Genomic DNA, 13,887 nt, shown 5'->3' with positions numbered 1-13,887 from the left:
ATTTGCGAGAGTCCAGCCTCAACGTTGTGTACCGCGTTTTGATGCTCACAAGACAGAGCCGTGTCCGACTTCTTAGCCTCAGATAATGTTCATGCCGCCCTTATAGTTGTGGTTTGTGTGAATCTCATAACTGCAGAAAGAATATCTGATTCCTCATTATCGGGTATAATTGAAGCTGGCTGGACAGGCTAGACCAACCGGCTATTTCGTTCCATGGACCGCTGGGGCTCACAGGAATCGAAGCAGTCATTATCTTCTGCTAATTGCGTACGTTGAGACTCATGAGAATTGCATGCATGGTGAGAGAAAATAGGCCAACGGCTAAGGTATACACAGCTGCACCGCTGGGTTCGTTTGCCGGACTGACGCTGACATGCCGTTGAGGAAGGTTTGTCTGTCTGTTCTCTGCCGTGAAGTAGCAATCAATGAACGATTGAGCTCGGTTTGATAGTTTACGATGCATTTCATGGAGGAGAAGAAGCTATAGAGGCTCACTGATGACTGCTCCAACCGAATTTCTGTATTATGAACCAGGCCCCGGGTGTTCTCGAAGAGGACCGGGTTGAGATAAGTCCATCGCTTTAGACCTCTTGCGAGACGTGTAGAAGCAGATTGTTGCTTGCCTCATCTTTGAAGTTCCCGGCGAAAAGGCTGGTCGCGTTGGTCAGAAAATACACAGCCTTGTTGAGGCTTTCTGCGATCAGGTGTAGCCCAGAGTCGGTAATTGTAGAAGCATCGAGATGTAGCGAGCCAGCGTCAACTCATGGTCTTTTGCACAGCGGAGCAGGCATAGTTTTCATGTTTCAGTTGCTATCGACTTTGAAGTCTGGGTGCCTTGGTAAGGATCGCCTTGACCTTAGCTGTTCATTCTGGCCTCGTTGTGCCTGAAGAACTGGCCGAAGTTGTTGTTGTGACAGTCGTCTTCCGTGGAAAAGTGCATGTATTACAGGCATGTGCCGGTGTGCCGGTAGGTCAATCGCTTCCAAAATAATAACAAGGAGAAAGGTTAAGGTAGACGAGCGACAAGGTCCTGGTTTTGTGGGTCACCTCACTTGTGGAGGGACATCCTCATTGCTTGGTTACGTGGTTCTTTGTGCAACAGCGACCCTTCTTGAAAAGTTCAGCTTGTCTCCATTAAGAACAACAATAGCTTAAAAGTCATTCGCGCAATTGTGTCGATGCGTTCAAGTCATAAGTGCATGGCGGTCAACATACGAATGACATCCGTTTCCAGCATGACGGGGTTTCTTCGGGCCGATGCCGGGCAAACTCAGGTCGATCTGCTTAGATCCTAGAACAGTGTCGTGGGTCCACCCAAAAAGGAGCCAATGGTCATCTGCGGCGAAGCTGCAGCTCGTAGAAAGTGGAAGGAATTGTGTCTGCTTGAGATGATATATGACATGTTCCACATATGCAGTCATGCCCAAAAACATGCGCCTCCACACAACAAAGACATTTCGAAATCAGGACTCGATAATTTCCCCTGGTTTGCTTCTCTTAATTTCCTACAATCACAGCATCGAAATCAACACTTGCGCAGAAGCTTTGACTCAAAGCAACTCCCCATAACTGCCGCCCGGAATCCGCTCTAATACAACATAGCATACAAACATGTCGATAATACCTCTCAACTTGATCAACGCAGCAAAGAGCGGCAACTATGATACCATCAAGGATGTACTCCAGGATGAAAGCATTGGCTCAACCTATTTGGACGGAGACGGTCGGACGGCGCTCACAATCAACCACCTTTCGGTTTATCATAATTATGTTAATTCAAAAAGATAAACTGGCACTGAAATAGCGCAAGCTATTAGAGAGAAAGACACCCACGTCCCAACCACTAATAAATCGGAATAACCATTGCTCCTTGAAAGCACAGATCTCAACACTTCAAGCAGGCCTGTCGGAAGAAGAATGTGGCGAGGTTTAACGCTGCAGCCCCATGAGGCGTATTCTCCTGGGCATTTAATCCAGTTATTGATCAAGGACCCACATTAGGTTCTCAACTTTTGAGCCATGTAAGAGTGGTCACGGGCCCGTCACTAACTGGAATACTTGGGTAGGGCGGTCAAGACCTTATGAAGCTTCTAGCTGTTATTGCACGCATCTTTGATGGCCACAATACCGCTACTGACGGTCTGGTAAAAGGTGCCGTCAGGGCCCAAGGCCCCACCTGTCCAATTATCGTTGAAGGCACCACCAGTGCCGGTGCGAACCTGGAAGACTGTCTCGCCCGTAAGCCAGTCAATGCCCGCCATATACCAAACGTACTCGCCTTTCGCCGCGCGTTCCCCATCCTGGATGTAGCTATAGACCAGCCCGTTCTTGGTTGAGAGCACAGATACGGCTTTGATCCGAAGGTCATTGGTCCAGCGTACCGAGCAGTTGCCGTACTTGTCAACATCCACACGCGTGACACCACCCTCCATATTGGACATGTCATTCACCTTGCCGTTGAGCTTCTGGCCATTCTGGCCGGTATAGAGAGGGGGGGCACCATATGCGTTCTGAATCATGATGCCGTACTTCTCTCTCTTGGAATCGTAGTGGCCGAGCACGCTGTTGAGCACAGAAACCTTCTCAGGCGTGAAGAGCGGCACTTGGCAAACGAGTTGCTTGTTGCCGTTGGCTTGGGGCTTCTGATGGTACACGTTGAGGTGCAGGCGTGGACTATCGTTGTCGACGATGGCCACGTACTTGTCGGCTAGCAGCGCAGGCGTTGTCCCAGAGCCACGTGACGTAACGGCCCCGGGATCAAGCTCTGTCTTGACTCCTGCGTCATAAGGAACCCTCCAGCGCGTCTCGATGCCTCCCTCTTCGCCGCCTTCGACGGTCAACGAATACATATAGCCAGGCGCATTCGGCTTGTTGTTCTTGCCGGTAGGGCTCGTGTTCATGTACACATTGGTGCCCGCAACAGCAAGGCCATTCTCAACCATTTCGTTGTCGAGGCGTGCCTTGTGCACCTTGCCGCTAGGCGTAATGTAACCGTACGTGGTAGTGTTGGCTACGCTGCTGCCGTCGCCTGTCAGGACTCCGCCCGTTGTAAACCAGATGTTACCTTCGGTGTCAAACATCGAGTTGAGTAGCCTGTCGCCCTGCTGTAGCTCAGGGACCATATCGATCTTGCGCGTCGTTTTGAAGTAAGGGCGGCCACGACAGCTACCCCGGTGCACGACCCAGATGTGGCCCTCAACCGAGTTAATGAGGATATCGTTGGTCTCGACGATGTATTCCATGTACGTAAAGCCCAGCGTTTGGTTCGCCTCTTCCGGATACCATGCCGCCAGTACATCCATAGATTTCGGGTCGAGCGCCACCAGGCCGTACGGAGAGGGTTTGTCTTCACTGGTCCTATTGACGTAGCCCGCTGTTAACTGGTTCTCCCTGCCCCAAAGAAAAATGAACGCCGCTTGCGCCTTGGCACTGACTTGCGCGTTGACGCCTAGCGGGCCAGGAAAATCTTGGCTGCCGGTATTCCCGCCGTCGGCGTGCAAAAGCGATGCTTCTGGGTGCGAGACAAATAACGGCGACAGAGGCTTGCTTTGCGCGGCATTGCCGATGAACACGATGCTCTGTAAGTTCTGAGAGTTCTCAAGAGCTGGCACTTTGCTGTACGTAACAGGCGCTAACACGTGCTAGAAACGAGAAGTTAACATGGTTGGTTTAAGTCAAACCCCCCACTTCCCGGCACCCCCCTGTTTCTGGCACCCACAAAAACGCGAAAATCCACCACAACGCAATGCCCACCCCCAACCTCCTTTTATCACAACATTTTCAATTCGAGTCCAAATGGGCTCATTTTTTGCACATACCTTCTTCTATATCTAATGCCTCAATATACCGAAGATCAGCTTCGTCAGGCTCTCGAGGACATCTCAAACGGCAAGAGTCAAAAGAGAGCCTCATTGGAGTATGGGATACCACGATCAACCCTCCAACTACGTCTCCAAGGTGGTCAGACTAGGAAAGTGGCTTTTGCTGACTGGCAGAGGCTGTCTCCTGACCAGGAGAGTAAGCTGGCACAATGGGTTCGCATTCAGGCTTCGCTGGGCCTCGCACCAACGCACCAACAGGTGAAGGAATTCGCAGAGCGAGTTCTGGCTGCTGCTGGGGATACCAAACCATTAGGAAAAGGCTGGATCTATGCCTTCGTGAGAAGGAACCCTATCATTAAGGTTCAGAGAAGTCGTTCCATCGATTCTAGACGCGTTAATGGGGCATCTACTGAGGTCATTAGGAACTGGTTTAAGTTCCTTGCTATCCCTGAGATCAAGGACATCAAACCAGCCAACAGATATAATATGGATGAGACTGGCATCCTCGAGGGTCAGGGAGCTAATGGGTTAGTGCTGGGCATGGCTGAGACGACGTCTGTTCGCAAGAAACAACCTGGGTCGAGGGCATGGGTCTCTATCATTGAGTGTATCTCAGCCTTGGGTACACTTCGTCCTCTTATCATTTTCAAGGGAAGACGGTCCAACAACAGTGGTTTCCATTACATCTGGTTCCATACGATGGGTGGGAGTTTACAGCAACAGATAATGGCTGGACTACAGACTTAACTGCCATTGAATGGTTAGAGAAGGTGTTTATCCCACAGACTATGCCCGAGGCTGAGGGCGAGGCTCGACTGTTGATTGTGGATGGGCATGGGAGTCATACGACGACAGACTTCATGTGGAATTGCTATATTAACAATATCCATTTACTGTTCTTACCACCACACTCCTCTCATGTCCTCCAGCCACTTGACCAGTCTGTCTTCAGCCCTGTTAAGTCAGCCTATCGGAAGGAGCTCGGTTACTTGTCTCAATGGAACGACTCTACCATTATAGGTAAAAGGAACTTCCTGGACTGTTACCAGAAGGCTCGACTTGCTGGTCTATCAGTCTCGAACATCAGAAGTGGTTGGAAGTGGACTGGTCTACACCCTGTAGCGATGGTTAAGCCCCTGATGAACCCTATGGTATTACCTGAGCCTTCTAAGCCCACCACACCCAAACCAACCAGTCGGGGCAAAAAGCGATGCCATAATGGTCAACAAACTACCCCTGTTGAGCCATGGATTCTGCTTCCTCTGCAGTGGTCTGGTCGACACCCAGGAAGCTGGCAGAGCTCAGCGGTCAACTGCACTTATACACCCAACTCGACAATGATACCAGCACTCAACGGCTGCTGTTCAGGAAGGTGAAAAAAGGCTTCACAGAGCAGGCCTGGCAACTGGCAGCTGCCCAGCAGCAGCTGGCTCACCTGAGGGCCTGTTACCAACGCTGCAGTTAGGAAGAGGAAGACTGTTCAGATCGATCCCAACACGAAGTTTGCGAACATCAGGGATATCCATCGGGCTCAAATCGAAGCGGGTGAAAAGGAGGTTATTACGGCTGAATCCAGCGACTCTGAATGCCCTAGTGAGGCTGGCAGTTGTATTGTAGTGGGTGTGGTTGAGGATCAATAGTTAATAGTAATGAGGAGGTTGGGTTGTGATCCCATCGTTTTTGTGGGTGCCAGAAACAGGGGGGTGCCAGGAAGTGGGGGGTTTGACTTACCGGGACACAGATTGATGTTAGGAGGCCAGCGGTACCTTGCACGAGTCCGTAGGCTTCGCTTGCACGCCCCCTAGCGCAAGCAGAGCGGAACATAATGAAAGACGAGGAGGTAGCATGATGATGTGGTCCTCTCGACTATGAGATCTGGAAAGAAGAACACAAGTGCAATAGGCCTGATTTTAGTTTGGCTTGGTTTGTGTTGAAGCCGAGAGAAATTGGATGATAGTTAGCAAAGGCGACGGCAGCCTCGCCAGCTTTTGTAAACGATTCCTTTGGGCTGTGCAATCGTCATCCGAGTAGATGCTTCTATCTTGTTTTATTTGTGACGTCTCCATCCGTCTTGTTTCCTCGCTACTTGGGAACACGTCACTTGGACCAGCTGTGCCCTAAAATGCCCTTGAATAGCCACCTGAGGAAGGACGTCTATGAAACTCGTATCAATTCCAGCCCCAAATCCAGATGCGAGGAGGATCCGAAGAGTCGAGATTTGCGTTGCCTCCAGGAAGACCTGGTAATGTTGAGCGCCACAGCAGTACCAGTAAGCACGAACGTCGGATCAGGATATCAAGGGCCACGAAAAGGCTACGTAGACCTGTGGATTTCATAGAAGCTCGAGTGAGTTTACGCATGTAAGATCAATAATTCATATTCGCCATTGCAGATCCCCATCTTAGGACTGAATTATCCTAGCCCCTGGATTGGTCAAACGCCACTCTGCATTGCTCCCGGGACTCAGGCGCCGCTTCGGAAGTTATTGTGGTTGACTTCGCCGTATCATCAAAGAGCACATGTAGTGCTACCTCGCAAAGCATACCGATTGGCTCGAAGTTTGCCAGGCACTAGTCACTAATGCTTATGTCTAAGCTTAACAACCCATTTTCACCTGCTGATCAATGGGATTCCTTGAATTTATGCCCTAAATCTCCTCCTTAGGCTGGCTGTGCAAGCTTCACTCTCAGGCCGGTGACGTAAGAAATGCCCTCACAAAGTCTTATGCTGTCATCAGTAGTGTCTTGGCACTTGTGTGATTGCACTTGGAAATTTCTCAGCTTGCTACGTCCTCCCTTGATGTGTAAAGTCATTCTATGTATGAACAGACCCCCGAATCACCAACAGCTAGATATTTGAGAAATTGGACTTGGCACGAAAGCTCAACCAACAGAAAGTCACTTGACACACGGTTCTGCTTTCCATTGCAAGAGGCCCTAGTCTAGTAAAAAGGTTGAGTTGACGCAGAGGCGGAATGAAATGAGTTCTGGCTCAACATCGTGCTGTGAAAGAAGATCTACGTCTGGCTCCGCAGGTCTTATAACCAAGAAGGCGAGAATCACCTTGAAACTTCAATTCTATTTTTGACACGACCCACTCATAGAAAAAGGGCATTTAAGAAACGTTAACAGTAGTAAGATGATTCTGTGAGAACAACAGGTGAGGAAAAATTGACCATGGTGGGTGCGAAACCGCCCGGCTGAACCACAAAAGTCTCGGAAGACACAGCAGCGAAACAATTTTGAGACTCCAGCAGAGTGAACGAAATCAGTCAACTTGAGTCTTAAACCCAATTCTACCCATAGAGTCGCCCAAACTTCCTGCTCCTCTCATCATTTAAACCAAGTCTTAGGATGCTGCAGAACACGCTTGCTATCTCTGGTGTCGTTGAGCCAATTCTTGAAATGCTGCAAAACGTGGTCGCCATCTCTGGATAGCCGTTCGGCCAAGCGCTCGCTTTCCACTTGTCTTGCAAATTTCAGATCGTTGCGCGTTTTGCGATGCGTAGCCGTGTAAATAGTCTTATAAGCGCCTTGCCCAGGATAAAAGATAAGGCCGAGTAAACCTAGTAGAAACACGTTAGCAGATCAAGACACAGTTCAAGGCAATAGAGCCAAAGCTGACCGGAAGGGACTTTTGTCGACATGTTCAGACATCCGACGCCGAAACCTTTAACAAGTCCAACTGCCCCCCCGGACTGAGCACCTCTCACAGGAGACTTGACGAGGCCCCCAAAACCTTCGAGTAGTCCATGGCACAGGTTCTTGCCAGCTACGATACCGCCTGACGTGAAGTTATCAATTCGACCTGGCTCGTATACCTTTCCACCGTACAGGCGCGGAGCATTACGGAAACCCTCCGTCACAGCCAACGGCGCATCCAGCATGCCTTTGGTGAAATGTTTGAGGACTCCACCAGCTCCAGCGGCAGATCCCTGTACCGCTGTTTTAAAGGTAGAAGATGTTTTTTTGACAACTAGTACACCGTCCGCTGGAATGGCCAAGGATACTGATCGGCTGGAGGCTGAGGACGCCTGACGTGACAATCGAGAGTCACTACAGCTTGGTGTTGTCGCTTCGCCACTAAGCGCCTCCTTGGGCCAGTTGTATGCCTGAATTGGCTTTGCGACAACATCTATTGCCGACCCGACCACGCCCGACCCGACGGTGACCAAGGATGATGCAGCTGCTGTGATAGGTTCCAATCTTCTCAAATCAATGACTGTTCCCTTTGTGTCATACCTTTCACTTTTGTAAGTAACTAGGACACGTCTCGTGGTTGCGACTCTACACATACCTGTTGAGGTCTTTCCAAGCTACCAGGCCCTCCTTAATTAGAATACCCGCTGCATCTTTCGATAGCTTCAGATGATGGCCTCTTTTACTGAACATCCATGTTGCGGGCCGGTCGGACACAATGTCGCAGCGCATAGTAAGCGGCAGGTTGGCGTGGAAACTTGCTACTGCGCGCTCGACACCTGATTCGCTTCTCATCCGTTCTGCGAGACCTTTTGCTGCAGATGATGCTTCCTCCGTCAGACAAAACTGAAGAGCCTTGGTCAGCTTCTCTGTATTAAGCTCTTTGTATGGAATTGGGGGTGGTCCTGCTCCGGCTGCTGCCACCATATCTCCCCAGAATGGTTGGCTCTATAGTTAGCTTTCCATGTGACGAAAGAGCTGAGTGTATGGTGTTCTCACTCGCCAAAGAAAGGGATAATCGTTGTCGGTCTACCATTGAGAAGCCCGCAGGCTGTGGTGCCTGCGCCACCGTGGTGAAAAACAGCAGAAACGCGCTGGAAAAGCCATTCATGCGGGCAGTCGCCCAAAAGAAAGATTCCGGGATGATCACCGCATTCGAAGCCTAGATTACTCCACCCCTTAGATATGATAGCCCGCACACCGGCGGCCTTGACTGACTCCATGATGATCCTGGTCAGCTTGGCAGAGTCCTCAATCACGATGCTGCCAAAGCCGATATAGACTGGTAAGTCACCATTTTGCAGGAACGCATCCAGATCTGGCTCGGGTTCGTACTGCGGTGTCTCGCGGAAAAAGAAGCCACAGACATCTGGGTCATATAATTAGTCTTTGTGCTGGTCCCTTGTATTGCTTCTTTCGCGAAGCACTTGCCTATATGCGGGCCCCAGTCTTTAGGCTTTGATACCAGTGATGGCGACCAACAGTAGGTGAAGGGGACCTTCAGTGTTTCTGCTAGCAGGGGGCCTTCTGAAAAGTGAACTTCCTCGAGGCCCATGCTACCTCGCCATTTGTTGATCACATCTCCCAAACTGCAGTCGTACAGGTTAGCATATCCTCGACCAACGTCAAGGAACAAGATATCAGCTATGCGTACCCTTGCCACGTCATCCACTCGACCGCCAAGTACGACAGGTAATTCGCCGTCCCTCGTGTTGCGACTTTCGATCGCCTGTTATCGATAATGTTAGCCAGCGGGTGGCTGAACTCTACCGTGCTCGTCCACGGCATAGTAAACATCAGATGAACTGGGATACCAAGCGCCTGCGCACAGTGTATATGGGCGAAGCTCGGCGGATTAGCGATGATGGCCTCAGCTACAAAAGGCTTCAGGGTGACTGGATCTGGACTGACACACGATGCCCAGCAGCCGCGCAGCATTTCCTTCATCATCTTCTGCTTAGCTTGAATATCGCCGGCGCGAAGGCTTGCCATGCTTGGAATAAGGCCAGGGTTCTTAACCATATAAGCCATCAGCTCGGTCGGATCTCCGCCAATACTGAAGAATTCGAGTCCAGCTTTGAGAACAAAATCTCTAAACATGCTATGTGTGGCGAGTCGCACCCTGTGACCGTGTTTCAACAGCTCGCAACCTAGAGCAATAAATGGCTGCACATCACCCCGGCTTCCCACCACTTGCATAACAATATTCAGACGTATAGGCTTTTGTTCTTCTTTGATATGCACAGGAATCGGCGCGTCTTGCTCTGGTCCTTGCTCGGTCCATACTGGTATCGGCGCTTCCAATTCTTTGTTGAGCAAGCTTCTGTGATGTGAAATCGAGGATAGGGTACGGTAGAGTCTAGAAGTAAAGTCAACTATAACCCGACCATCGTCTAGTAATCAACACATCATTAGTCTCCGCGAATCAACGGACGGTGCGCAATGTTTGCATATTCACCTCGAAGACGGACTGAGTCGCCGGTCAGTTCGTAGATGCTCGAACATCTCGGCGGCTCATCGTCTGCTTGTGGGGTATCCATAGGCGACTCTGAGGTAAAGGAATGACTACTGTGGTGCAAGGCTTCGGGCGTGTAATTTCTTGAACGTTTCCAATCGCCTGCTGACGATGCTCTGGCCGGCGTCTTAAACCACAAGACAGGAAAAGCGTGAAAATGGGTGACAGCCATGCCGCTTGATAAATGATGGACGGTACCCTGACAGGCATTGAAATCGGGTGACAAAAGAGCCTTGAGCTGAAGCCACGTTGTCATCAATCATTGCACAAGGTAATGATGAACTTTGCCTGCCGCGCCCTTGACGCAGTTTAAGCCATTGCCAACGATGTCGGATGCAGACCCTTAGCCCCAGATCAGGGTTCGCGTCACCGCTCGTACTGTCTCGCGAGCGACGGCGATTGGCTTTCGAAGAATCAGATACCCTGTCAGTTTGATCAAGACCCGCAGGACTAGTCCTGATCAGTGATACTGACTGCCAGATAGAGCCGTACGTCACTTCGGAAACATAGAGTTAAGTTTTATTGGGCAGTTTGAAAATTGAAAGAAAGTAACGTTCATGGTTGTTATTAGTTTAAAATCACACAGTCCTTTACACAATAGAAGCGCCGTTATCCACTAAGTGAAATGGAACATTGTGAACTTAATGGTGCACGCGCTTGGCCAAAGTGAGAATCCACGGCAGGATGATCAGCCACGTCATACTGAAAGCGATGGCTCGACACTGGTTCACTTGTGACTGTGCACATGTTGCTAGCGGAATAACATCTACAAAACATCGCCATTACCTGGTATCGAACGGAATCTGACATATAAAAACGTGATACCGGAATGTCTCCAGACTTTCTCAATAGACGGAAGCGCATTGGTTTCCAGCCTTGAAAATAGACACGTTACATGTAACAAAGAGAATCTTTGAAGCCAGTCCAACATCATTGTATAACCACCAGTCTCGACTTTTGACCGATACAGGCAGTAATTTTGTTCTGTTGATTGAAGGCATGACGCCTAAAGGGCCTGGGGAGCATACAAAAACCTCACTCTAGAAATGGAATAAAGTACCATGTCTTCATCTAACCATCTGAAAGAGATGTATCGCGGTCAAAACACCGAAAAGAACTGAAAATATGCCCGCTGCCGCTGATGACACGTACTTGTAGCGCTGAATGAGCCAATCCTCATTCTTCCATCCGCTAGTGTCCAATTCCGATATCGTGTCAATGTCGGGCAATAAAAACAAAGGAAGCAAGACTAGGTGACTCTGGACCGTTTGACACAGTCTTCGTTGACTTTTTTATTAATTAAATAATGCTTAGCTACAGAAGACTATTGCCAAAAGATTGAAGCGAATCAGCACAGAAACGATCAAGAGACGACAAGATAAGCGACAATCACAATGCAAGATCGCAACAGCTTATGCTCTTATCTAGATTCTGAACGTGGTGAGTAATCAACATTATATGTGTTTCAATCACCGTACACACGTCAAGAGTTCCAAAGACAAGACTCCGAAAATCCTGCGCCTCTGCCGTCATTCTTTATGTAGACTGATTTAATAGCTTTGGGACTTGGCTTCAGCTGTTCTAGAGCCTGCTCACATTCTTTGATGCGTACCTGGCCAGTTAAGCTCTGTGGCGTATGTAAGGGGGCTTTAATTCTCGCATCACGAGGCGATTGGTTGATGGTACTCTGACCCTCGCATCTAGTGGACTCCGCCACGTATAGTGTCGCATTAGCGTGTTCTTTTTTGCTTTTCTTTTTTTCATGCTCGTACATTCTGAATCGGTCACGTCAGTGTTTAACAAACTATGGAACGGAAGAGATTACAAGAGGACCTACGCAAGCTGCCTATTGTAGAGTAGCAAAATCAGCCACTTTAAAGTGCCAGAGATATCTCCAATCACTAGAATTTTCTCGCCCGGACAAATCAAAAAACTGTTTGCAATAAATTGGAAGCTTCCATACCCCCCTCCCCCTTCTCTCCCTCTTTTCTTAAGTAAAAGCTCTTCGGGTTGAGAGAAGTACCAATGTCTCAACAGAACAGCAACATGCATACCTTTGACTTCGGCAAGATCGACTGGAATACATACGAGTCACATCGCCCGCCATACCCTGATGCCTTATATGACATAATCTTTCGGCATCACCAAGATCATGGAGGGAACTGGGACTTGGCGTTAGATGTGGGATCTGGCGGAGGCACCGTGACTAAAGTCCTGCTTCACCACTTCAACCATGTCGTTTGTAGCGACGCTGCGGCTGGCTACGTAGCCCAAACCGAGCAGCGATTCTCTCGGGAGAGAAGCGCAGGACTGGCAAGTTTTCTGCAGCGCAAGTTCCATGAGTTCAACCCGGAAACCGATTTTCCCAGTGGCCGTTCTGTAGACACGATTACAGCCGGGACATGTATACACTTTGGCGATCCATCACAGCTCACGACACAGCTCGCAAGCTCGGTCCGATCTGGGGGGACTTTCGCTGCTTTCAGTTACGGTTCACTGCCAATTCTCCCACCAAACGACCCGGCAAAGCATCTTGTCGCTTCAATGAAAGACAAGACTCTACGTTGGTTCCATGAACATGTTAAAAAACTTGATCAGATCGACGCTACAGGTACAGGTCAGGCACGCTACAATAACGTGGACTTTGACCCATTGTTGTGGACGGATGTGAGACGGATCACCTCTCTTCCGCACGAGTTCATGTGGCTTGAATGGATCAACGCCTCGGAATCACGTGTTCGTGCCGACGTCGAGCGACAGGAGATTGTCCAGGATGACTTTATCACAAGGGCAGTGGACTACGAGTTCTTCCCAGCATACTTTCAAAATCTTGCTCCTGGATATGACATATCTGGTCTGATCGGAGACGACTTGAAGGAGATCAAAAAGGCGTTGGGGGATCGCAAAGTCTTGGCTAGGTGGCCTGTGATTGCGGTGATCGCGACTAGACGATGAAGATATTCAACCATGTTTGAGCCGTCGAGAGAGGCGTTGGCATTTTGAATGTTACCTTAGTAATGACCTAGCTTTGCATCTAGGCGTCAAAGATACTGGCTAGGTACGTATTACATATAGCTGTCTCGGCGTATTTTTAGCTTGAAATTCCTATACAGGCGCGTGTTGGTGAGAATTTTGACCCCTAGCAATGCATTAGATCACAAATCACGTCGTCCATATATTGTGTTGGAAACTATGACACGGGAGTCCACGATCCTCAATTCAAAAAAATATGGATAAGCGTCTGGTGTATACGTAGCTAAGGAGGGCAAAATACTTGCGAAATCCAGCATCAAGGAGATAGGCCGTAGGTTGTTCTGCAAGGCAATGGCCCACCAGAGTTAAGGCTGTGAAGCTCTCTCCGACGTCACTCAACCATTTCTTGGGAGCCAGTCGGCATGCCTTGCGAAGAAGGGTGGGGCCACATCAACCTCAACTCTGTGTGTGGGGTTAGATGACCCGGACTTATGGATCGGCAATATGTATTGCAAGCTTCGAATTGTTGTAAGAGCAAGCCTTTTTGAGCGGCAGTTGCAAGCCGGATCCTGATCTCGGATTCATCATGACTTGTAAGCTAACTGCATGGAGCTTTGCTGCGCCAGTTCCTGAGACATGGATAGCTTGTGGCTGATCGTCATCGTCGGTGAGCGATCCCAATAAGCATCAAAGACATGGAATGTTTTCTAATGCCTGATCTAAGATAGGGGAAAGGCGATAGTAGATGATCGCCGGATAAGAGGGTGTTTGCGTGTACCGATCGCATATAAAGGGCCCTGCTTCCGTCGAAAATCATTCGCAAAAGGCTTTCAGAACAACGCAACATTCAAATTAAAATACGCCGTCTATAATCGTCAAT

At 49.3% G+C, this 13,887-nt stretch overlaps 2 protein-coding genes across 2 annotated transcripts; both read right to left on the bottom strand.

Annotated features, from left to right (window-relative positions):
* Positions 1 to 2,090: 2,090 nt before the first annotated feature.
* HER10_EVM0001564 (Fumitremorgin C monooxygenase-like protein) lies at positions 2,091 to 3,302 on the bottom strand (the record flags this gene model as incomplete). The annotated part of the gene is made up of 2 exons (XM_035471308.1): positions 2,091 to 3,037; positions 3,065 to 3,302. 2 exons carry the CDS (start codon positions 3,300 to 3,302, stop codon positions 2,091 to 2,093), a joined length of 1,185 nt encoding a protein of 394 aa, XP_035325774.1.
* Positions 3,303 to 7,153: 3,851 nt separating this feature from the next.
* Positions 7,154 to 10,898, bottom strand: HER10_EVM0008701 (UDP-glucose,sterol transferase; the record flags this gene model as incomplete). Its single annotated transcript, XM_035478213.1, has 8 exons — positions 7,154 to 7,386; positions 7,446 to 7,844; positions 7,905 to 8,062; positions 8,118 to 8,465; positions 8,519 to 8,888; positions 8,951 to 9,108; positions 9,174 to 9,912; positions 10,805 to 10,898. 8 exons carry the CDS (start codon positions 10,896 to 10,898, stop codon positions 7,154 to 7,156), a joined length of 2,499 nt encoding a protein of 832 aa, XP_035325819.1.
* Positions 10,899 to 13,887: the final 2,989 nt, after the last annotated feature.

Source organism: Colletotrichum scovillei (genome assembly GCF_011075155.1).
Source record: "Colletotrichum scovillei strain TJNH1 chromosome Unknown Contig00014, whole genome shotgun sequence".
Lineage (NCBI taxonomy): Eukaryota > Fungi > Ascomycota > Sordariomycetes > Glomerellales > Glomerellaceae > Colletotrichum > Colletotrichum scovillei.
Note: the sequence above shows the minus strand (reverse complement) of the source record. Positions and strands in the feature narration are given on the sequence as shown.